Source organism: Acanthopagrus latus, chromosome 23, assembly GCF_904848185.1.
Source record: "Acanthopagrus latus isolate v.2019 chromosome 23, fAcaLat1.1, whole genome shotgun sequence".
Taxonomy (NCBI): Eukaryota; Metazoa; Chordata; class Actinopteri; order Spariformes; family Sparidae; genus Acanthopagrus; species Acanthopagrus latus.
The window spans coordinates 17,047,246-17,071,635 of NC_051061.1; the positions used below are offsets into that span (position 1 = coordinate 17,047,246).

General features: G+C 41.0%; 2 protein-coding genes and 3 non-coding genes across 9 annotated transcripts; 1 reads left to right on the top strand and 4 right to left on the bottom strand.

The window, feature by feature from the left end:
* Window positions 1–610: 610 nt before the first annotated feature.
* LOC119013260 (plexin domain-containing protein 1-like) lies at window positions 611–17,225 on the bottom strand. 5 transcript variants are annotated; one of them, XM_037087598.1, is made up of 15 exons: window positions 17,111–17,225; window positions 14,071–14,103; window positions 5,445–5,611; window positions 5,073–5,216; window positions 2,981–3,050; window positions 2,729–2,851; window positions 2,531–2,649; window positions 2,342–2,441; window positions 2,175–2,270; window positions 1,998–2,079; window positions 1,847–1,907; window positions 1,646–1,766; window positions 1,517–1,552; window positions 1,218–1,375; window positions 611–1,110 (listed from the first exon to the last, which is right to left on the bottom strand). In XM_037087598.1, exons 3-15 carry the CDS (start codon window positions 5,457–5,459, stop codon window positions 1,000–1,002), a joined length of 1,236 nt encoding a protein of 411 aa, XP_036943493.1. In that variant the 5' UTR covers window positions 5,460–5,611; window positions 14,071–14,103; window positions 17,111–17,225; the 3' UTR covers window positions 611–999. The 5 variants fall into 5 exon arrangements, with proteins under 5 accessions (XP_036943493.1, XP_036943491.1, XP_036943492.1 ...); XM_037087596.1 differs by lacking the exon at window positions 17,111–17,225 and adding an exon at window positions 16,834–16,953; XM_037087597.1 differs by lacking the exon at window positions 17,111–17,225 and adding an exon at window positions 16,830–16,926.
* Window positions 3,611–3,682, bottom strand: trnac-gca. Its single transcript has one exon. It is a non-coding gene; the product is annotated as a tRNA-Cys (tRNA).
* On the bottom strand, window positions 4,771–4,842 carry trnac-gca. The gene has a single exon. It is a non-coding gene; the product is annotated as a tRNA-Cys (tRNA).
* Window positions 17,226–17,313: 88 nt separating the features above from the next.
* Window positions 17,314–17,385, top strand: trnac-gca. Its single transcript has one exon. It is a non-coding gene; the product is annotated as a tRNA-Cys (tRNA).
* Window positions 17,386–18,373: 988 nt separating this feature from the next.
* arl5c (ADP-ribosylation factor-like 5C) lies at window positions 18,374–23,040 on the bottom strand. Its single transcript, XM_037088777.1, has 6 exons — window positions 22,808–23,040; window positions 21,433–21,493; window positions 21,196–21,343; window positions 20,661–20,744; window positions 20,122–20,273; window positions 18,374–19,384 (listed from the first exon to the last, which is right to left on the bottom strand). The coding sequence occupies exons 1-6, from the start codon at window positions 22,851–22,853 to the stop codon at window positions 19,336–19,338; spliced, it is 540 nt and encodes a 179-aa protein (XP_036944672.1). The 5' UTR covers window positions 22,854–23,040; the 3' UTR covers window positions 18,374–19,335.
* Between the last annotated feature and the right edge of the window lie 1,350 nt (window positions 23,041–24,390).

The window sequence follows — 24,390 nt, forward strand, 5'->3', positions numbered from 1 at the left end:
TCTAACGATATTATTGGCCAATTTAAGAAACTGGTTCAAAAAGTATGACAGTGAATTGTATTTGTATAATAACTAATATTAAGAGAAATTATTGGAATCCAAGTCCAATTTGAGTCTCCAAGTCCAAGTCTCAATGACTGGAGTCCACATCTCTGCTAGCTTCATTCTTACTTCCCCTCAGCAGGCCACTATGTGGGTTGAGGTGAGTTGTTGCAGCAGAACAGGTTATTGCCCAACTTCAAGGTCAGTATCAATTGAAGTTCCTATTTTAACCATTCACATTTTCATCAGATTCTACCATCTCATGCAGATCAGTCCAATTTTGCAATAATTTCCCCAAATGTCAATTTATTTATAGTTAGACACAATAAACTGCTTATTATATCATGATAAATGATGTTGGGGTCATTTTCAATACATTTTGACTTGTTTTGGTAATTTGGGGGCAATTTGAAATAATGGTAGTTACCATCTACTTGCCATGAAATGTTCAGACCTGTAAAAGGAACAGCTACCAAGATTTTTGCCAGTGTACTGTGTAGTGTGTTCTTGCAAAAGAAAAAAGAGACAGACATTGAAATAATCAGTTTCCCCATTAAAAGCAGTGGTATTGAGAGTGTAGCACACCAGAACTTTATTTGTTTTACTAAAAAAAAAAAAAAAAAAAAAAAGCTTAGTTTATGTATTTTTTCTAAGGTTTTCAAACTTCTGGCATGCATTGCACAGTTTACTGCATTCAAAATCCATAAAAAGTGGGGTACAACCACCAATTTTTCCAGTGGAGATATAAAATGCGAATTAAATCATTCAATAACAAATAACATTCAGATTTCACCAGTTGACATCTTTTTGCAATGGAGCGATGGAGCTAGTAATGAGAAAACTGAATGTAAAAGTTGAACTGGCCACGGAAGTGTTTTGACATATATATATAACTTTATGTCTATAGAAATCATTCTAATGCAAACATCTTGTTCATCCACGTTTCCAGTCATCGTTTCAACATGGCCCAGCTTCAACAATGCTGTCTTTTTCATGGCCACCTTCCACCTCCGTGTAACCAGGCTGTTGCTTCTGGAACTTCCAGGAGGGCCAGCAGCTCTTGCGTCGCTGAAAGAAATCCACGTAGACATAAATAACTAGAGCTCAGAGAAGTCATCTGTGATGTGGATATCAATAAATCAAAACACACAGCAGGTGTAGGATGAAGGGCTCACCTGGATGAGGTAAAGTGGTGATGGTGCAGTTGTATGGTAGTTGATGTAAAGAGCCAACAGTATCAGAGCCAAAAGTAAAACCAGAGCAGCTGCTATCCCAGCTATCACTCCCGTGTTAGCAAAACCTCCCGTCTTGGTTGAAGAATCCGTTTTCACATCTGTTTTGACAAAGAAGCCTCACTTTTATATCCCTTTCTAATTTATATTACATGACATAATTATATATTTGTAGTACCCAAAGCATTTGTTTATGCTGTTTAAATCTTTAGCCACAATGGATCTTACAAATATTAACTCACCATTGCCAGTGTTAAATATGTGACGTTTGGTCTCGTCTGAAAGGTGACAGACAGGAGTCATTTTCATCCCTGGTTTCACGGCAGAATCGATTTGAATTGAGCAACATAATAAAAATAGCGCCGCCTCACCGCCACTTTCACAGTCTCTCCGTAGAGGAGTCGACAGAGTCACATACTCGATCTCTGGTGTGACAGATGAGTCACTGGAGGTGTCAGTCCTTGAATAATCCTCACAGGTTAGATCTTTGCTCTGCGCGCACACAACATCACAGCACATGAGTATCAGATGTGGCAAATGAGCAGACATTCATCGCTGACGTCCAGCAATACCTCATCTGAACAGGCGTAGTCCAGCCACTCTTGTCTGTGTCTATCCATGCCATCTGAACACCTAAAACAGACAGGATGAGTATTTATTTAGACGAGTTAAAGCTGCACTACAGCATATCGATTGTTTGGGCGAGCCTAATGCAACACTCACCTCTGGAGTACATTGCACCAGCTGCAAACAGAGGTTTGGTTGGATGAGAGGCAGAGATCACAGCTGTCATGTTGCAGGCAGGCTGAACAGAGACATAGGGACTTGCTTGAGCATCAATTCTTTAAATTCTTGATTAGTTAAAACTAATCCTAACTAGGACGGATAAGGACCACTCACTAGGCAGTGGAGTGAACTCTACAGCAGAGAAACTGGTGATCTTTGTGGTGTCAATCTCAACCCGATGGTACTCGTGAATCGTCCTCTGTTGGGCTTCTGTCGGAGATATCACAGAGTTAAATACCTGAAGTGTTTCACAAGACCCTGAGGACTGATTGATTGCTGACCTGGTGATTGAGGAGATGGCGTCGAGACCATGAAGGCATCAGACAAACCGACCTTCACTGGATGCTCAGCTGAACTCATCACGTCTAATGACAGAGGTATCTGATAAACAGACAGACAGAAAGATGAATCACATGCATGGAGCGACTGTGAGGCAGAGAGCAGGTGCACAGAGCAGAGGTGTGTCTCACATCTTGGTAGCAGAATGTGATGGCTCCTGTTTTGTAAAGCGCAGCCTGAAATGTAAAGGCTCCCTCCGACTCCCTTCCTGGGAGTCTGACCCGCTCCCACTGGACTACGAACACCTCACCTGAAGACAGTGAGTCAGTCAAACATGAGTCAGACATTCTGAGAACCCGCACCTGCTCAAATATCAGGCGTTACCTCACCGTTATCTAAGTATTGCACAGTGGAGTCTTTGGAGTAGCTGGGGTCAAAATTAGCCATTAGAGGGGCGATGTACTGCGTTGTGGTCAGCATACGGTGAGTAATGTCCCCTGTGAAGATGAACCCTGAAAACAGGCCAGATGGAAGAATATGTAAGACTTGAGTGCAACTTGTTTTCATGCAAAAACACCTCTCTGCTCTCAACATGCTCAGGAAAGGTCACTTGAACATCTGTTATAAAATCGAAAAAGTACCTCCTGTTGCTATGGTGATCTGCCTCAGGTAATGTCCGTAAAAAGGAAAGTCAAACGACAGGGCGACTCTCTGCAAAGAGTGGATACACACAGAGATATTATAACACAGCGTTATGTCTTTTTCAAATAAACTCTTGTTTTGAGATATTCTGTACCCTAATCATTTCTTAAAGGTTTGTTTTGCACTGAGACAGAATACAGGGAATGCAAAATGCTGTCTGGTAAAAGCCCTATTTTGTTTCTTTTCCCTCATTGAAAGGTCATGTTTGATATAGCTTTTGATATAACACCGCTCTTTCTCACTTACTAACACCAACACATCCACTCCTCAGCATAAAGTCATAGATGTATGATGAGATAGTTCTCATTATACGTCTACGACAATATACCAAGTATCAATTCCAATTTCTCGAGCCTGCAGCTTCCTCTGGTGGTAGCGGGGCCTGCCATTCTCACCTAGATTTCACATGAAATGATGCAACAACTGTTTGTGTTACGTTGCTGGTCTGAACTTCTGCATTTCCTGTGCTCTATCCAACAGTAACACATATTACTGTTCCACTGTCATCTCAATAATACCGCAAACTGTATTTCAACAACTGAAGCTTGTATTGAGTTTTGCCATAAAGAAGGGGGCACTCGGATTTGAACCGGGGACCTCTTGATCTGCAGTCAAATGCTCTACCACTGAGCTATACCCCCTTTCTGAGAATTCACAAATTTTCAAGTATCATTCATACAGGGATAGGCATCCTGGTTGATTCTTACGGTCAGTCTGTCTGTGATAAATATTTTTCTCAGTCTGATGTAACTATTTCGCAATGATCTCCTCAGAAGAAAGACACAACTTGGCTTTGTTGGAGTTGGTCACTGAGTTGACAGGGTGTGAACTTCTCAAAACAGATTTTCTGCAAAATAACTGAGATCCGATACACAATGATTACTTCTCAGAATCCTGATATCAGTTTCCAAATAAAGAGGGCACATGGGAAAACTGACCCCGCTGTAACCAATGATAAAAATGATTACCCTTGAGTGCAGGCTTTATCATAAAGTCCTGAACACACCTGTCTTTTGATTTCCCAAACTGCGAGCACATATTGACTCTTATCCATTTTATCCATCTGAGTTTCAGAACTTTGCTTTGCCAACTATGTAACCTGGACTGGATGTTTGTACTCAGTGTCAAATTGGAGAATCCTGGGCTTTTCAGCGTCCAGGAGTTTCCTTTCCTGTTCCTGATCCACCACATCTGTCCATAGTCAAGCGAGCTGTATGTATTACACAGATCCCAGGTGTTGCACAGCAGAGGTCAAGACTGGGCGTGTGTTTACAGCCTCTGGCAGGCCTGTAGGTCGTGGCATCTACCAATATTTTCCCGTCCTGTAGCTCCTCTGGCAATGTTACCTTATGTTTTTGACCGAACCTTCTGCTGGCATGCTCTCACATAAAATTTGAGGACAACATTTCAGGATCAGTAGCTGTCTGTGTACATGTAATTGCTGAAGTGTTGCGCTTTTGCCCTCTGTTTCACAAAGGAAAACAGGACTCATATATGCACTCAGATCTCGGTTTGTTGGCATATTCTTCTGATGACTTTTGAAGGAATACATAACCTTCATATACTATGATATACACCCATGATATATTGCCCAACATTGCTCACTCATAGTTTGAGAAATGGCCACAGGGATAAAAATCACCCATAAAAAAAAGCTAGTACATCTAGTTGTGCTCAAGAACTGCTACCCAAGCTGCACCATGTTAAAAACAAAACACAGTAATTGTACAGGGGGCACCCAGACTTGAACTAGGGACCTCTTGATCTGCAGTCAAATGCTCTACCACTGAGCTATACCCCCGATACCCTGTACTTCATCTCTGCCCAATCATACTCTGATGGATGAACGTTAATAAAATAAGAGCAGGTATCCACTTTTATGTTTACTGTAGTTCAAATCCTATCACCTATTGATCCAAATGCGAAGATATACTCTCCATAACAACTGTCACCCGCTTCATATTGATGGCCTGCAACATGAATACCACAAAGAAATGAAGATGCATCCTTGTGCGTACACTCAAGACTCACCACAGCCTGCTTGTATGAATTGGACAGAATGCCATGGACTCTGACTTGGCCGTGGCGGACGTCACTCATGTCAACCCATAATTCCCGCGTGCGCTGGTCTCCTGGGCCAAAACTACGCCATGTGTAGTACTTGCCAGAGTCCTCCTTCCAGACAGAAAAACACAGAGGATGAGAGGCTGTAATGGTGTGACACAGAGTGTGGCATCAAGGGTTCACCCTGCAAATCATATGTTGTCATATACCAAAGAGAGCGTTCTACCTTCCAAAAGAGGGCAGTGTTTAACTCCAACTAAAACAAATAGAACATGTCCAAAAGCCAAACATATAATAAATGCCATAAATCATTACAGTACACTGTGGTGCAGCACTCACCACTACGCGTGTCATGTTGTCTGGCAGGGTGTTGATGGTTAGTCCGCCACCCAAGACAGCCCTGTTTATCCGAGCATGGCCTGAGGACGACCTCTGGGCTCGGTGAGGATGACTATCCCCTCCGGCTGACTCTTCGTGCTGATGTGAGATCACACTGTACCAGTTGTCTGTCCAAAATAATAAATATCAGGTTTGTATGCTGAGCTGCTCATTATGGGATGTGATGATAGAAGCACTTGCATGCTTTTCTAAACCCACTGATCCAAAAAATAGCCTTTCTTTACCCTGGCAAACTGTCTGGAAACATTTCAGATGCCAGTTTTATTCAGGCTCTTGAGAATGATGTTTACAGTATCAGCCAATCACCCAAACTTGAAATGTCAGTCCAGTCTGGTCAAGAACAAGAACAATACAAATATGATGCAGTGATGCTCGGAAGGAACTGTCAAACACACAAACAGTGCAACCATGCTTGGTAAGCAAACCGAGGTAGGTATGCTTTGTTTTAAAGTCTGGGGTGTTTCAATTGGGGGCTTGTCTTACTTTCAAGCCACATATTTCCGAGTTGATGTTAGGAGTTTATTTTACTGTAGCACCACTCTGTGATTTTCTATCGAGTGTGGAAATTGCATGTCTCGGAGTTATGGACATCTTTGTCCTTGTACAACCTCAGTCAATAACACAGCTGTACATTTGAAGTCAGACAGGGCAGATGTTTTGACTGAGCTCCCAAAGGCCATTTATGTTCATATGGTATGTTCACCTAAGAACACAGACCTGCTGGTGTGTGGGTAATTAATCCATTCAATTATTAATTGCTTTCTTGTTGCTGATGCACAGATGCATATGCATGGCACTTTTTTTTAAAAAAAAAACTTGCCTTGTTTGCTTGTGTTAAAATAAAACGATCAAAGAATACACAATCAATAAATTATTCAGGAGGACTGCGGTTTCAGCAAAATTCAAAACCATATCTGGCTTCCAGAAAACCAATCTGCTACACAAGTTTGCTTTTGAGGCAAGTTTTAAAAACAGTTTTCAGAGTTCATAGTCGTGTTGGAAAGTGTCCAGTCATGCTTTCTCTATTTGAGCAGTGGAGACTTCATAACAAGGCACACATGTATAATATATACATGGCAATTGTTTTGAAGGTTAACAAAAAAAAGTTTGCATAAACTGAGCTGACCTTATTTTGGACTTATTGCAGATGATTCAACCCATCTTGCACAACATTCAGACTCCGAAATGTCTAGCGTCCTGTTTAACATCTAATTCCAGGTTGTCACGCTATCATATTACACACGGGGATATTGGGATATCGTAGTTTTTCACTTGATTGTTTTCTGAGTTTATGATTCATGAATTATTTCGCTCCCCCTCAAAAAAAAAGTGACACATTTTATTTTACTTTCATATCCATGCGCATGCATATATGCACACATATCTCCAAATCTAATCATGAGGGGTGTGTATTTAGAGGATGGCCTTTTGACCAGCGTGACTACATGTATGAAGTCAGTTCCATAATGTTCAAAGAGTATTACGGTGCTCGGCGAGTGATTGCGGCTTTATTACATACTTTACGGAACGTGGCGCTGACGTCACGAGCAGCCTATATATAAACCCCTGAACGGCGCTGAATTTTCGCGGGGTGTCTCTTCTAACCCTAAATCAGGATGGCCTCCTGTCACTATCGTTCGCTGTTTTTCTGCCTGGCTTTCAGTGAACGACAGGAGGTGTATGAAGCCGCGTTTGAAGCGTTTACGAACAACAGCAGCAAAAAAAAAAAAGCCAAGGCAGTCACTCCGTCGTGTTCAGTTTCCCGAGCAGAAACACCGTGAATCTCCTGCCGTGGTCAGCCCGGCTGCCGCGAAGAGTTTGTCTCTGCTGCTCCGGTGTCTTCATGCCGGGACTAGTAGACAACTGAGCAGAGTAAAGCTGAGCAGGGTGACTCAACCGGATCCCTCCAGTGGTCCACGTTGAAAGCCCAGGCTCATACACCTGTTAACCCACGATGTAACCGTGTTAACCTGCAGTGTGATGTATGTTTAAAGTTGTTTGCTGATGCTAACGCTAGCTAAAAGTTGCGGCTAGCTAACGTTAGCAACAGCCCCCCGCCCCCCTCCACTGTTGGAGGCGTCAATCCTACATGTTGGATGATTGTGTATTTACATTTTAAAACCAGTTTGGCTCCTGAAACATGTTTTAATCATGTGTTGCAGTTGGAAGTGGAATTGCAGTCAAGCTTTTGAATCCACTGCGACAGCGTATTTTCTTTTTTTGATTGGACACGTACTTGAAAGTGGGAGTCTGAGGTGGAAAATCATGCCCTAAATGTGACTGCGCCACAGCCTCTGGCCTCTCGCACACCTGATTTTAAATTAATTAAAAATGGCATCCCTTCTTCCGTGCGCTGCATTAATTCCTGTGCCACTTATAGCACGCTCTTGTCACAGCAGACTTTTGGACTTGTCCTTGTCATTATGTCACTGAATCTTACTTTTGGGCCAGACTCTTGTGCTGACTGTATTTAAGTCAATGGGAGCTGCATTGAGAAACTCTAAACACATTTGTGTCCTGTGACTTAATGAAGAAATGCTTCCAGAAAATCAATCAACACACTTTAGATTATTTTTATTCCTGAGTGGTAGATGGGGCTGATGGAATGACTTCCCTTGATGAGAGTACAATCACACTGTGAGCACAAATTTGAGGAACAACCTGTGTGCAAGAAAATAAGTGATAAACCTACTCTCCGAGGTGTGTTCGTATATTTTCTGGAAAGCAGAGAGATGGGTTGAGTTTTAGTGAGTTTCTCCATGCAGCTGTCGTCGATTCAATACAGCTGTCACCGAAGCAAGATTCAGTGACTTAATCACCCCTCCTTCCTTGGTCCATAGCAGGAAAAACACAGGTGAAACAAATTTAGGCCAGTTAATGGTGCCTTTGCTCCATCACATGCCCCATTAAAGCCGTGCCAGCTGGCAACAACTAAATGGACTGCAGTGGCTTTGAATGACGTCAGTGTTATCAATGACATCTGTGCTTTTTCTGCTATGACATCAAAATCCAAAACTAATGGGTCAAAGGCAGTCATCTATTGTATTGTAATGGAACCTGCCAAATGGAAGGATACAAGGATCCCTTACATGACTGACTTTCCAGATAAGTGTAACTTGAAAAAATTATAAATAATTTGGCTCCACTTAGGGCAGCCCAGGATCTATTGGTGTGTTGAATGCTTAATGCAAAAGAATGAAATACAAACTGAGTAAAGAAGGGCTGTGGGTATAGACAATATGCATTAGTGTACATTGTGTCAACGCCTGAATCTCAAGGCTTGCTAAACCTCACGTGTTTGAAATAAGGCGAATGGGCCTAGCTCACTGGAAATAATATGACAGTTAAAGGGAACTCCACCTATAAACAAACCCACATTACAATACAAGGTGTCTCCTGTGTACGTCTCAAAATGGTCATGAAAAGACATGCAGAGACAAAGCACACTTACTGTTCAGGTTTCTGGCCTGCTGTTAAGCCATTTTGTTCATGTTCTGAAGCCTATAACATATCAGAGACCTTCCTCATATGCAGACTCCCACTCCCTCTCCTACTTTTACAAGCCTATGTTAGTGAGCACATTAACACACTACAACTTAAATGCTTCTAGTTCACAGCTTTGCAGATGTTCATTGTTAAACATCGCATAGTTAAAGCAGCTCAATTCAGTCTTAAGACCGGCTGAATAAACAACATGCGAACACACTTGAGAATATGAAATCCGACATATTTAGCTTCTAATAAGTCCTTTATGGACGCCAGCACCCAGTCAGTGCAGCTCCTCGCCTACCAGTGAAATGTTAGTTACATTGGTCTGATGCCTGCATTTCTGTCCTGCGTGTGGGAGGGGAACACGGGCCTGTTGGTCCCTCCGCTGTGTCCTGTGCCAAACCCCCAGAGTTCAGACCGTGTGGGACTGTTGCTGGCGAGCGCTGCACTGCTTTAAACACCACTCTGCATTCCCACAATTATAACACTGATGTCTGCTACAGCCATCACAACTACGATGCGTCATTTAATGAGTCTCCAAAGTGACACCCCGACTGTCTTGACCTCATCGGGCGCTAATTGTATTTGTTCATGAGCGTTTCTCTCCACCCTTTGATTCAATTAAGTGGTGCGTCAGTGCCTTCGTGGCAGCGCGTATATTAAACCTAGATGTGCGATTGTTGAACGCTGGACCCGCCCTCTTCTGGCATCCATGAGGTAAGAGGAGGAAGAGGTGGTGTGCGAGCAGTTGTTGAGGTCTACAGCGCAGCAGATAAACATTTACTGGCTTAAGCTGGGAGGGGTGCAGGCCCAATATGAAGTTGTGGCTCATAATATTTACCCACATCATCGTTCTCATGGGCAGTAGTATTGAATTCACTGGCAGACAACCAGAACAGTGAGATGGGAATCGTACTGTCCCAGCTGCCCAGGAGAAACAGAGAAAAACTCTTTTATATGAATTATTCACTGGATTGCACATTGGTTCTGCTCCTATTTTTTGCATCTCATAACAATTCATACATACCCAACAAGTAAAATCTAAATTTTGAGACTGACATTCAAACTGAAATTTAGCAATCGAAGGAGTGACTCAAATATTAACAACTCTGGTATCCTTGTTGTAATTTTTTTTTTTTTTATCAATTGGATGCCTTTAATATACATATTGATGCCTGTGAAGGTCCATTGTGATTCACAGGAATTTAGGGGCAGAAATGGAATATAATAATAGTCAAGATCTTTTGTTTTTTGTTTTTGTCACCTTAGAATAAGCTTTTTATTTGGACAGAGAGAGCAGGTCACCATCCAGAAAGTCCTCCATGTTGCACCGCCATGTTTCCACAGTAGCCCAGAATGGACAAACCAAGGCTCAAGGCCAGCCACCATTTTTGGCCGGCTTGCTGGGAAAACAGCCATTTTCAAACTCAGCCTTCATTATTATTTTTATTTTTTAAGAATAGTTTAGAGATTGACAGAAAACAGGAGGGGTTGGGGAAGACATGCCTCACCCAAACTGCTTTGACACCATCGATTATTAAAAAAATGTCTTGTCATTTGATATCTCCTCAGTGTCAGTGAGCCAATAAGCTTGCAGCATGCTTGATGTGCCCAGACAGAACACTGAGATGGGAATCTTAATGTCCCGGCTGTCCAGGAGACACAGAGAAAAAACTCTCTGAACTTTTATTTGCTGGATCGTACATTCATTCTGTACCTATTGTTTGGCATATCATAACAATTCATACAAAACATTACAGTGAAATCAAATTTGCCAGTGAGCCAATAAGCTTGCAGCCTGTTTGTTGTGCCAAGACGTGATAGTGTTGGTGATTGGCTGTCTCGAGGCACGCAGGAAAAACCCAGGTTACATCCAGAGCGGGGCTCACCACACTGCAGTAAACAGGTTTATATTTTTTGTGTTAGGAAATAATATTTTGTTATGACAGCTATCATAAAATTGGCATCAAAAAAAGTATAGTTCAGGAACTGATACTGAAGTTAAGGTTATGGTGCTGGTACGAGTATTGCCATTTTGTTAACAATACTCAGCTCTATTCGTGACTGAATCTCGCTTTGCTGTGATGCTATCGGCCTGACAGAAAACATTCACAGACAAACAGCCTGACAGACGGACAAGGAGGGGAATGATTGGCGATAGGTTACAGTGATCCACAACTTAAAACAAATGTGAGCCGGGGGGCATAACGACAAAATCTATCCACAGACAGACAGATAAACATCTGCTCCAAAGTGCCAACACTGTCGCAAGCTGGTAATGATAGAAGTACATAAATCTTTTCATTTTCATCTATTTGTATTGTCTTTAGAATTCAGGACACATTACTTTTGACTGATGGGGTGATTTGACACACACGAATTTGAGTTTTTTTTTACTGAAAATATTGACTAATCTTCAGGCTAACACCTCACAGTTTCTGGTCCGTGCTATGAAAATTGTTTTAACCACGCTTGTCCTATTGTTTCATAAATTCTTGTGTATATGATTAAAGACTGTTTCAAAGAAATCCGATGGGAAAGGGTTGCAACAAAATACCTAAGTGGTGAATCAATAGCATGAAGATGGATGTGCATGAAAAGAACAGAGTGCTGCCTCAGATAGAAGATAATGAACAATAGATAATTGACTCTCCTATTGTTTGTTTTAAGGCTAACATCCAACCCATTAGTCTCTGTGCCAGCACTGAAACAGCGTTGTTGAGTCAGAAAGTAAGAAAAAAAAGTTGATTGGTTGCAGCGGTCAAGAGCACAAATGAGGTTTGTGCAATTTAGTATAAATGTGTTTGTCTGCACTGAGGCAAAGAATGACAAACACTCTGTGAAAGACCCAGGAGGGCAGAACAGGAAGCCCTCTTTTCAAATGAGAGGGCAGATGTTTTGGACGGCGAACTGACCTCTGCCCACTCTTACGGGGGCAACCAAACCACGACGTTTAGCTGCCTTTTTCTGTGAGCGGTCAACCCGGAGCTGTCTGAGAGTACACGCCCTTCCTGAGCAGAGGCTGCAGGGCCTGGCATGGACTCCTCAACATCACACACAGTAAGTACGCATAGTTCATTTCGAAGCATGAGGTTGAAATGCAGATGGTGCGATCGACAGCCTCACTCCGCTGAAAAAGTTTCTTCCAGATAATCAGGCAGGATAATTGAGGAAATACTTTGGAAGTTGATAAGATGTTAAATCTCTTAGAATGTGTTCTCCATGGAATTCATGTTTTCAGAGGAGCCTCCTTTAATAAATAACACACAGTAAAGAAATGTGACAAATTCAATTTGTAACATCCCTAAGGGGGAGAGCTAGATTTCACAATAAAACTGTAAAGACAATCCCAATTTTGGTCAAGTCTTGTTAAGAGAACATGATGAGTGCACTGATTGCCTCACATTTCTTCTGTTATGGTGACAACAAAACTCTGCATGAAGGAGGTCAAATTTGTTGCTAAAAGATAAGAGCAATGAATGAAGGAAACAGAGTCCGAGCCAAAACCGTTTCCCTATACAAACGCTGTTCCAAATGACAACACGAATCAAAAGAAGAAGTTGCTCAGCTGTTGGCGGATAGCTGTTTTTGTTCCTGCCATTTTACTTTTCCGAAAACACAAGCACGCTTCACTATCGCAAGTCAAACTGCACATGACTTTTATAAAATAGAAGTTGATTTGAGATCCACAGACAATAACATCCTATCTATGATCTGATCTGACAAAACAAACGCACTTCTCATTCTTCCAGTCACTGCTCAGCTCCAACATGTCTGGAGCAGCTTGAGGCCGTTTTTGTCAAGCAAACTTCTCAACGGGATGGGAGACGAGAGGCCAAACACTGAGGTCATCGTCGGGCACACAATTCATTTTCAGTCCGGGACTCTGTGTTTTCACAGTCTGGTTCAGATGGTGCAGATGGGTCTCTGAGGACCAAAGTAATTTTTTAAAAACCAGAGCTGTGTATAATTTTAAGTGACAAGGCAGATAAGAGCAAATTAGGCACAGGAAAGGAGGATATGGAAGGTTAATACAGACAACTGACCCCTTATGTTGGGAAAACATCTGAGCACCCCCTGAACATTCATCTGTGGTGCTGTTTCATTTGCGACATGCTTACCTATACGAACGCTGCCGAGCACATCAGGGGAACTGCTGGATTGAACGTTTTGGATGATATTTTAGGGAAAATTGCTAAGGGGATGTTGGTGGTTGAAGCGAGAATTATTTTTTTTTTGATGGGAAGTTGGGACATCTCCAGCCGTGTTTGTGGCGATAAAATCAGTTGGTTTTCAATGTAGACTTGTTTTTGAGATGTCTCGCTGTGTTTTGTGACGACCAAATCAGGCACTTTCAGCCAGAACACAGCGTTGTCAGCAACAGTTGAAAAGAAAATGTAAGCTGAAGAAAGTTACAACATATCTGTGGTTTGCAGAGCCGACATTCATTCAGACAATGGGGTTGAGGAGGCAGGGGACACGTTTGTAGGGAGTGACCAGTGAAATTCTTCAGAGCTAGGAATAAATGATTATAAATCCCCCAAACATCCTGCATATCCGTTTAAAACATATGGCAACTGATAAATCCACATCCACTCCCCTCAAAAGCCTCAACCATTTTTTTTTCTCCGTCTAGCAGGGAGGCAAGACGAAAAACAAAGTCTCCATCTAATTTTAAACCTCAGACGGGCTGTTTGTGGGCTGTTGTTTAGAATCTGTCGCATGCTTGTGGACGAGGGTATTTTTATTGTACACTTTATTGTAAACTAGGTCACTCACTTCTGTGTGTTAAAATGAAAAGGGCATGGCATGCCCATTTGCTGCTCCTTAAAGAGTCCCGCTAAAGTTCTGCGGTTTTGAATTGAGTTAAAGTTGCACAAACAGCATAAAAAATATACATATCAATATGTAAGAATATTAACAATCCCTTTAACTCAAGAACAAACAGATGCTGCATGGACTTCGAAACAGTAAGCGAGTTAAAAAAGTGAAGAAGCTGCAACATAGACGAACACCCATGACACTAAGTATGTGTGAGACGAGCACAGGTGGAATGATAAAAACAAAGATGACTCACCTGACTGCTGCTGAGCCCAGACTCCTGCCAGCTCTGTTTGGGAGAGACAGAGGAACAGCATCACCACACCGAAACACATGTCGGACAGCAATAGACACAAAAAATATAAAAAAAAACAAAACACAGTGTTGTCTCAGCTCCTCTCTTCTTCTTCTTCTCTTTGCAAACACAGTTCTCTCTGACTCCCACTGTACTCTCTTCCTCTCTCTGCACACTACACCACCACCACCCCGTCTCTAACTACACCCTCTCTCTCCTCCTCGGAGCTGTTCGTCCGTTGCCATGGTGATTACAAAAGACACAAAGATCAGCTGATGAGGCTTTGGACCAGAGAGGAGAAAAGTCGATCATCTGCACACATAAAAGACCCCTGACACTGAGTTATTATTGTTCTGTTTTCTAGAATAACACAGAATTCTGGATTTCAGTATAGTTATAACTCTCTTCAATCATTCTGAGTGATAAAAGTATAAATAGGATGGTTCAGTATGCACTGTAAAAAATAAAGAAAAACTGTGAAAGGAAACACTTAGATTCCAGCCGCAGGAGCCACCAAAAATACTTGAAATACTGATGTTAATGCTTCATGCTCCTCATTTTCCATGATTGAAATACATTTTTTAGCTTTAATTTCACATGCTATATTGGGCAGTTAAAATCAAAACACAAAGCATGCTTAGCAGAACAATATTTCAAACAATTAGCAAGTTAATAAATAAATATATGAACAGAATCTTTAACTTATCTGTTTGTTCACAAAAAATGTATGTAACTGCACAATACTTAAAATATAAATAACATAATAATAATATGATACATAACCTAATCTACTTTTGCTGCTATTGTCACTAAATATAATTTTAATATTAAACTTATAAGTAACTCTTTTAATCTAAAAGTATTTTCTTGTATAAAACAACATTTTTTGTAAAAGAAACTTGTTATTTTGAATTAGACATCTTAATACACAGTTTCATACTGTATTTCACATATGTTTCTTGTATTTCAAAATATTCATAAACGGGAGAATTTCCATAAAAAAATACGATTTTATAAAAAATAATCTTTTTTTTTTTTACAGTGCAGTCTCAGTGTGAGCAGAGTGTATGGCGCCTCCCTCTGTCCAAACCAGCTGCAGGGACACTGACAAACCTGACAAGAGAGATTGGACGTGGCCAGCACAATCCTTACAATGCCAGGCCTGAAATCAGTGCTATACGATATCAAACAGTCCACGTCAGGTCTGTTTATGACTCTTCAAAACATCGGACGTCTGCGCTCACAACAGCAACCCTCTGTGGCCCACATGGAACAGAAAACTCTCTTTGCTTCACTTTGATTTCCAGTGGTTATGTAAAAGCCGTGTTTTTTAATGGCATGTAAAGCTGACAGAAAGCAGGCTTTATGAGCACTGTGGCTGACTCCACCACCTCTCTTAGCCACCGCTTTAATCATGTCTATCTGGCATGAGAGCAAACATGGAATCCCTGGCAGAGGAGGCGTTTATTAGATCCACAGCTGGAAAGACAATAAGTACCCCGTCCTATAATCCACAGTGCACAGTGTGCCCAGCAGCTTGTGAGGGGTTGTGCTGACTGTAAACAAACACACATACACACACACACAGAGGATGTATAACTCTTTTTCACGTCCTTTAATGTCTCCCTATTTTCTGAAAATTAAGATGTGATATTCAGTGGGGAAGCCAGGTGGATAGAGAGAAGCAGTTAGTTAGAAATAGGGAGGTCACAATCAATCATGACTTGGTGTCCGTGATCTTAAAACTGGGGCTCGAATGGGTCCAGGAGAATAAATCAGACTTGTTTGCGCAATCTGGATTAGATACAATGTCAAACTAAAAGAAAAATACTTTACTGGGAATTTAGCCAGCACAGGATTGATACATAAATGAGTGAACTTTAAGATAACATACAGTAATTTATCTAAAGTTCTTGGTGAGGTTACATGAAATGATGTGAAGGAGTGAAAACGGCCTCAGTGTAATCATCCAGAAAGGAAAACTGCCCAGATGGATCGTGTTCACTTGATAAGGAGGAGCGACTCATCTATCACGTCATGATGCTGTATTGTATATCTCGCTCTCACGCCTCATACAGCATATTCACATTTGTTTTGTTCTTCTGCAGTTCACATATCTTGAAAGCTTTACAGATACATTCACTTTAACCACTTCTGTAAGCCAACATAGCGTAACATACTGACCTGTGTATAAAGGGTTTCTTACCCATGATACATTTGTTTATCGTGATGCTCTTGACATGTTTGGCTGTGCTTTACATATATTTTCCTTTTGTACTGCACATGAATACCAGCACCAAATACTCTTTGTCAGTCTCCTTGATTTCTAATAATCAGTATCGGCCCTGAGAAAGTCATGGAGGTCGACCCCTCAAAGATTTGTGGTTGGCTTTTGGTTTTGAATTCAGGTGATCTCCTGAGACCAGTTCAGTTTTATGAACCTGCATATTTAAAAAAAAAAAAAGAACCTGATGAACACTGAACTCTGGAGTTATTTAGTGACATTATTATTGATGAAGCTTTCTATTCCACAGTGCATGAGCAATTTAAGCTAAATGAAGCTTAATCCATCATGAGTAAATGTACTAATTCCCGGCTGTTAAATGTCCCCTGCGTCTGATATATTATCATATGCTAATACATTATGTAATTTTGAATGTGTAAGCAGTATTTCACTGCTGTTGCTGGATGGCTGAGGTGGTGAAAACGGAAATACTCACGCACAATATAAAAGTTCTTTAAAATCAGGCTGAAGTGGCTCTCAGCTCAACATGGCTGTGTAACCTTGACAACGAATACCCGGAAGTAGCCATTTTAGCCCAGACGATGCTACTTCTTTTCCGCCACCCAAACAAGTCGTTTTTTTTTAAATTCTTCTATTTAAACACCACCAAACTTGAAACATAGCATTATCATATCATCATAAGACAAATTCGGTTTTCAAAAGTGATTTCCTAACAAGAGGCTGCCGACAGGGGGAGACTTTTAGCAGCTTACTTACAGAAAGAGCTCTTCACGTCACAGTCGTTTCTCTTACCCGTGGTTAGAATGATGTACTGTGCCTGTTAAATACAAGTCTGTCCGATAAATATGAATTGTACTCAGCTAAAAAGCCAATACGCAATAACATATATGACCAATCGTAAGATTAATTGACCAAGTTACGTGGTTATCTACTCGTTATTTTACCACGAGTGAACGCAAGGGGGTATAGCTCAGTGGTAGAGCATTTGACTGCAGATCAAGAGGTCTCCGGTTCAAATCCGGATGCCCCCTCTTTTAATTTTTATGCTTTTCCTTCAATAAAGCACACATACCAGAGAGGGAAGCAGGCATGTTGATGGCCATATAAAACATGATATTTGCCGCTTTAGGATTATATTTAATTTCAAATAGGAGAACACTTCTAGCTCTGCTCAGCTGACAGATGCTGAGAGATATTTGAGTATATTACAGTCAGGGCAGTAGACATGATTTTAGAAATACTGAGGTCATGACCCCCACCTTCACCCATCCATTGAGAAAATGTTTAAGACTACTGTATAAATCTTTGAATTTTTCTGTATTCTGGAAGTAATATTTGTGCCAGCAAATAGATGAAAAATGGACACAGACTGTGACACAACACAACGAAGAAAATGAATAAACATGGCCAGTTTTCACTTATATAACATTTTTCTCTGCTTACTGAACATTTTTACAAGTAATAAAATGATACCCATCAATAATAAACGGTAAATTTATGGTTTGTTAGATTAATTTAAGTAATTTGACTGTTAAGAAACAATGAAAAGGTTCATAAAACATTCATTAAGCAACTGCTTATGTTAAAAACATCATTTGCAAAACTAACCAATTATTTGCAACTTTCCAATAAACAACTGCTACTAAATAGTTGATAAAGCTTGTAATTGCTAAACTATTAACTAAAGTTTAATCAACTATTAATTTGCATTTTTATCATATATAATTGTTTAGCTTTATCATATGAAATAAAAGTAGAACCTAATATACTGTATATATATCAAGATACATAAAAATATAGAGGACATGACTTCCTCAATGGCAGCTGCTGCCCTGATTAGTGTATCTAAAGCACTCTGCATGATTTATTCTTTGTTCTTCAGCTGCTGTGAGTAGGAGTGTTGGCACTATTCTCTCATTTTTTCGTTGTTACTCATATTCCAGGTACAAGCCCTTGTTGTGTATTGCTTGTTGGAACAAATAAAGTTAGAGCTGCAGTATGGACAACACACACCCAACGCATATTTGCAATAATAACATTTATTCATAAAAAATTACAAAATAAAATATATACTCATTTAAATATCACTCATAGTCCTTAGCAGCCATCTCCTTTTCCTATTGCTGTAATATGCAGTAGTAATAGTTCAAGAGCTTAAAAATAAATTACAAACAAAATATACTTTTACACATCAGGCGCAGACTTGTGTCCTGAGTGAGGGAGGCCCCAGGAGCCACAGTACGTGCTTATCCTCTTTTCTCAGTTATGCGTGAAAGTCTTGCATGATAGAACTTTAATACTAGGCAATTCAAAGCTGTTTTGTAACCGGTTGAGGCATGAGTGCTTGGCAGCAGGAGCGATTCAGGGAAATGAAGAACGAAAGTAATCGATGGTGTAAATCCCCAATCAAAGGTCAAAATGAGATCATGGTTATTATAGTCAATAAGAAATGAAAGGGCCTATTGCAATTAACTGTAAAACGTATTCTTTTTTTAAAAAAAAAAAAAAGCCTTATATTATTCAACATGTTTGGAACAACTTTTTCAGCTCCAGTGATTAATGAATGCATGGTACTTTAATTACCAATTCACGAGTCAATAACACAGCTGAAGGAACTCCAATTAGATGTTTACGGTGTCACATGGTGCACCTCACAGGGCACTTCCAGTCTGTGCCGTATCACTGATTATAGGAGAATAATCAAACCACCAAGCAGTCCTTGATCAACATCTGTAAGCTGAAACGGTTTCTATCCAGGCGTTGCCGTTGCTCATCCGTCCTGAGGCTCAGCCACACGGGAGGGCGGCCGCCCCGTGCAGACTCTTAATACAGCTGGGTCAGACATACTGTAGGTGTGGCGAAACAGGCGCCGTGTTCACAGGACTTTGCCCAAAACACTGGTAATGATCCCGACACTGCGGCCTTTGCGGCGCCTTCGAGGATGGCTCAGTTTGAAGAAGTTTATTCCGCTGGCGCGAGCTCTAGTTTGCGACGACCCGTGACTTCATCCAGTCCAGGCTGGCAGGAAGACTGGGAGAGGGAGGAGAAGATGAGAGGTGGTTATTTAAGCAGAATCTGAAATGTGTTATAAAAGGGGCAGTTCACCCCAGAATTAACACATATTTTACTCCTATTTGTAGTGCTATTATCCATCTAGATAGGTTCAGTGTGAGCCGCTGAGTTTTTGAGATATCGGCTCTGCTGTCTCTTGGTGCTCAAAGAAAAACACATTCAAAACACTCAACAGCAAAGTGTCTTTTACCAAGAAGCTGAAGTCAATGCACAGACTTTGTTGTGAGGAGTTTCATATAGGAACAATTTTCTTTCTGCATCTACTAATCTGCCAATTCTTACATACTGCACCTTTAATGATGTTGTCCTCAGTTGAACTTCAACAACAGCTAGTTTACTTACTTAGCTAGCCTATTGACAATGAGTAAATGCACACTTCCTTCTGTGAAGTGACACTGAAAGTGACGGAGCAAAAGTTCCGTCATGCAAATGCTGACCTCAAGGTTTGTGGATTATCTTGACTAACTGGGTCATTATTTCCGGAAAGAGACGCTGCTGTTGAGTGTTCGAAAGTTATTTGTTGTCTGTTGTTTTCAAGAGACAGCAGACATCTGTACAACTTACGCCAAATCAATCACGACGGATAAACAGCACCACAGCTTAGATTTCTGGGTGGACTGTTCCTTTAAGGGTTGACTCACATGCGGTAACTGCAGCCAGAAAGCAAGAGTGTGAGGTGTGTATGTAAGACTCACCCTTCTCCTGTCAGGGCGCAGCAGGCCTGGACATGCCACGAGTGTGTGGTGATGGACTCAAGTGTGAGGATCTGGGAGATCTCCGCCGCCGTCAGCGAGCCCTTCACATCTTGTTTGTTGGCCAGAATCAGGACGGCGGCATTCTGTAGGTCCTGAAAAAAAAAATCAAAAAGAGCAAGAAGAGGGGTTACTGACAGAGCTGTGAAGTTTCCATTGGAAACTCCTAAAATACCCCTGCGGCAATTTACAGAATGAGGAACAAGCAAGCTGAGCGAAAAAATCAGGCACATGACAACACGCTGAGTCACACTGAGTCTGAGCTAAAACTTCCTCATCATGTTGTGTCACAGGTTTATTATCCATTGTGCAATTAGAGCAAAGAGCGTGTCTCAGACGTCTGAACGTGAATACCAGACTAACAAAACAGTTTTCTTTTAAATTTACGTCGAGGTGGCATTCACACTGAAGCAAACCTGCTGCAATCTGGTCTAATAAAAGACAAAATGACAGAGACAAGACATGCGTCTCTTCGTTCATACCTCGTGTGAGAGCATCCGATGCAGCTCCTCTTTGGTCAGACTGAGACGCTCGCGGTCGGTGCTGTCCACAACCAGAATGACAATCTGACAGAGCAAAGAAGTGCATTAAAATCAGTTCATGGGCACCCGATCAACACATATATCTCACTTTATCAGAGCCCGCACTATCAGTGACTGTGGTAATGATATCATAGGGGACACACAGACGTATGTAACACATTATAAATGATTATGTAATAGTGATAAGTAACTTTATCAATAGGCTACAGGCAGCAGGGGTTTGATAATAAGAAGAGAATCTATGTGTAGAACCCTTAAACCTTTAGCTTTCTGTTGCCAGCTGTCACTGATACACTGAATTTTAAATGATTCATGTGAAGAGTGCAAGATTTTCTGGTGTATTTCGAAGAAGGTCAGCTTAATCGAAACTAAGAAAGTGCAGACGAGGCAGTTTGGACAGGAGTTTCATCCAAATGTCATGTGTCTGTCTGTCTTTTGTTTTGTTTTTTCTTTAGGAAGGAGCCAGGAGCTGTACCTCTGTGTTGCAGTAGTAGGAGTACCAGCTGGCTCGGAGGTTCTCCTGCCCGCCGATGTCCCAAACCAAGAAGTGCGTGTTACGGACGGTGATCTGCTCCACGTTGCTGCCGATGGTTGGCGACGTGTGGACGGCCTCCTTCGTCAGGCTGTTTTGTGTGGGAAGTTGGCAACATTTAAAAACACGACAACAGGCAGATTCATATGGTTCATACTGTAGCTCCAGGAAGTCACTTACAATTGATAGAGGATGGTTGTTTTCCCAGCGTTGTCCAAACCCACAACGATGACTTTGTGCTCTGTGGGGAAAAGTTACAAAAAGGAAGTGAGGTTTTAAGCTGGGGCGCCGCAGGTGTTGTCACCCAAACTGGAGTTGCACAATTTCTTTCAATGCATGGAGAGTGGAATGTACACAGCGATAAGATAAAGACAAGTACAGGACTGTGATGTACAGAACAGAACAGAACAACATCTCTTGTCTGCTGAGAGGTTATCACATCACCGCATAGCAATAACACCAGTCCAGCGGTGTCAGGTGTATCGTGTCTGACACAGTGTTGTGTTGTCAACATAACTGTGTTCAAATATAAAAGTATCTGATATTAAACTACTTACTAAAGTATCAAAAGTAAAAGTAAAAGTAGAACAGATGCATTTTTACACGCTATGGGTGGAGTGATTCTTGGCCTCGACAGCTATTCAGCATTGTTTCTGATGATTGGAACCCTTCTTTGGTTTGCTGATAAAATAAATACAGTTAAAATGTGCTACTTTAACTCTGACGCAGGATGGAATCTGTCAAGATAATTGTAGCTAAAATATCAAATGAATCTAGTGGAGTAGAAGTACAATATCTGCCTTCATCCATCGATGACCTACCTAAGCAACAATCTTTAAAGTATCCGATATTAAATGTACTTTAGTAACAAAAGTCACTTTCTACAGGTTAATTGACTTAAGTATCAAAAGTAAGAGTAATCTATATGTATATTTACAATGCTATGGGTCCACTGATGATCGGCCTGGACCTTTTTTCCGCAGTTTTCTGATTGCTGATACAATAAATATATAAATAACAGAACATGCTCCTTTGGCTCTGATGCAGCACGTAATCTGCAACGCAACTACAAACTAATGTTATCAACTCAAAGTAGTGAGTGAAAAGTACAATACATGACTCCAAAATGTGGTGGACTGGAAGTGAAAAGTAGCAGAAAATGGAAATACTGAAGTAAGGCACCTCAAAGCTGGCGCTTATGATGCTAATGTACATTTAAAATCAGACACTTTAAGACTTTTACTCACTTTTTTACTATTTGCAAGAATGACCAAAGTGATAATTTGACACAAAATGACTCAAGTATGACTTTTGAGTACTTTTTACAACACTGTGTACTACGTTACGTTACATTACTGACTGTACATAAACTATACACAATCAGAATTAAAGCACACTCATATGTGAAGGTGTAATCAGACACATGGAAGCAGTCTGTGTGTCACACTCTCTCACTTCAGTGGATCAATGGATAAATGTCCTTTTAAGCGTTGGACAGCAGCTGATCAACAACAACATTATGTAACCGACATGTGCGAGACTCAGCTCTCCTTACCTCTGTCCCCGAACACAGCCATCATCTTTGTCAGAAGGAACCCCATGATCAACAAGTGTGAGAGCCGAGAGACAGTGAACAGTGGAGAATAAGTGAGACGCCGCAGCTCGAGCTGAACTGAAGTCAGTATCTGTCAGACAGACTCAGATCCTTCATCTGATATCAGTTTCTGCCTCAGCATAGCAGAAGTGGGTGGTGCTTCTCACCCTCAGAGGAAAGTCCTTTTGGTGTTTTTTCAACTGACTGAGTCACGGACAAAGAGGTGTAGTAACGGTGCGTTCAGGTGCTGTTTGGATATGTCTAAATCATGGTTTCAGGAATCATTGTTAAGGATCTACAGTAACTCGTGGTGCTGTTGAAATGTTATTGTACTATGATGAGATGTGTATCTGACAAACTTAACTGATATAAATGGGGTGGACAAAATAATAGAAACAACTGTATTACTTATTACTGACCACAATGTTCAGGTTGTAAATTTATAGAAAAAGAGAGAGAAACAAATATCAGGCTTTATCAGTCACTTATTTTGAATTAAACTGTTTATCGTCTTTACCTGCATTTGAACAACCATGACAGTTAAACAGCCAGTGTCCAGACTGAGAGAAACAAAACAAGTAGGACATGAAGATAGAAGAAAAACAAGAGAAGCTATACAAACAGCGAACAAAATGAGAATGAAATGAAATTAAAATCTCTTGATCATCTTCTCCCTATCATTTCCAAACAAGTAGCCCATACCTTTGAACTAATGTTAACCCTGAGGATAATCTGTGTAAAAGAATAATAATTAGTGAGCTCATCTCGCCGTTCCCTTCGGCCTAATTTTGCCTTTAATTAATTGATTAATTAATTGACCTTTTAATGCACAGACTAGCACCAGTCAACCACAATAATTAAGTTATTTGCACTTTTTCTGCTGCTAAGAGTATAAAATGTGGTCAGTGGTCTGTTATTTGTATGCTCCAACCATTAAGATGTGGTTTTAGGAGGCTATTCTACAAAATTCCAGTTATGTCTAAATCATGTCTAAACAAACAAGAACAAAAACAACTGTTTACTATTTAACTGTTTACTATTACTTCACTGAGTCATCACACAACGTCAAACTTCTGAAAGTGTCAACAAAATCTTGCCTGAGCCCCTCGCTGCTCAGAAGCCGGAGTTCAGTCAAGAACACGTGAAGGCAACATACAACACACTCGTTGCTTCTTGCACGCTGACGACAGGAGCGGACGTGATGACGCAGCTAGTGACTCGCATGCCCATTCCATATATGGAAAGGGGAAGTTAAACTATGTTCCTTCCTCTGTTGGTGTCAGAGGAGTGTTATTATAAACAGAGAGCAGAAAGCAAAACTGCTGGACGGCAACAAGGAAACCACTGAAGTTTCCACTGCACCGTCCTTCTAGGTATTTTCCAGGGGAAGATAAAAATGATAATAATTTGACACAGCAAATCAACAAGTTACCTTTCCAACCAATAAGATTCAAGAAGGTGATATTCACATCCATGGATTCCCTGTGAATTTCTAGCTGTTTGTCGACTCAGCTGTCCTGACAGGTTAAAGAAACTCCAGGTTC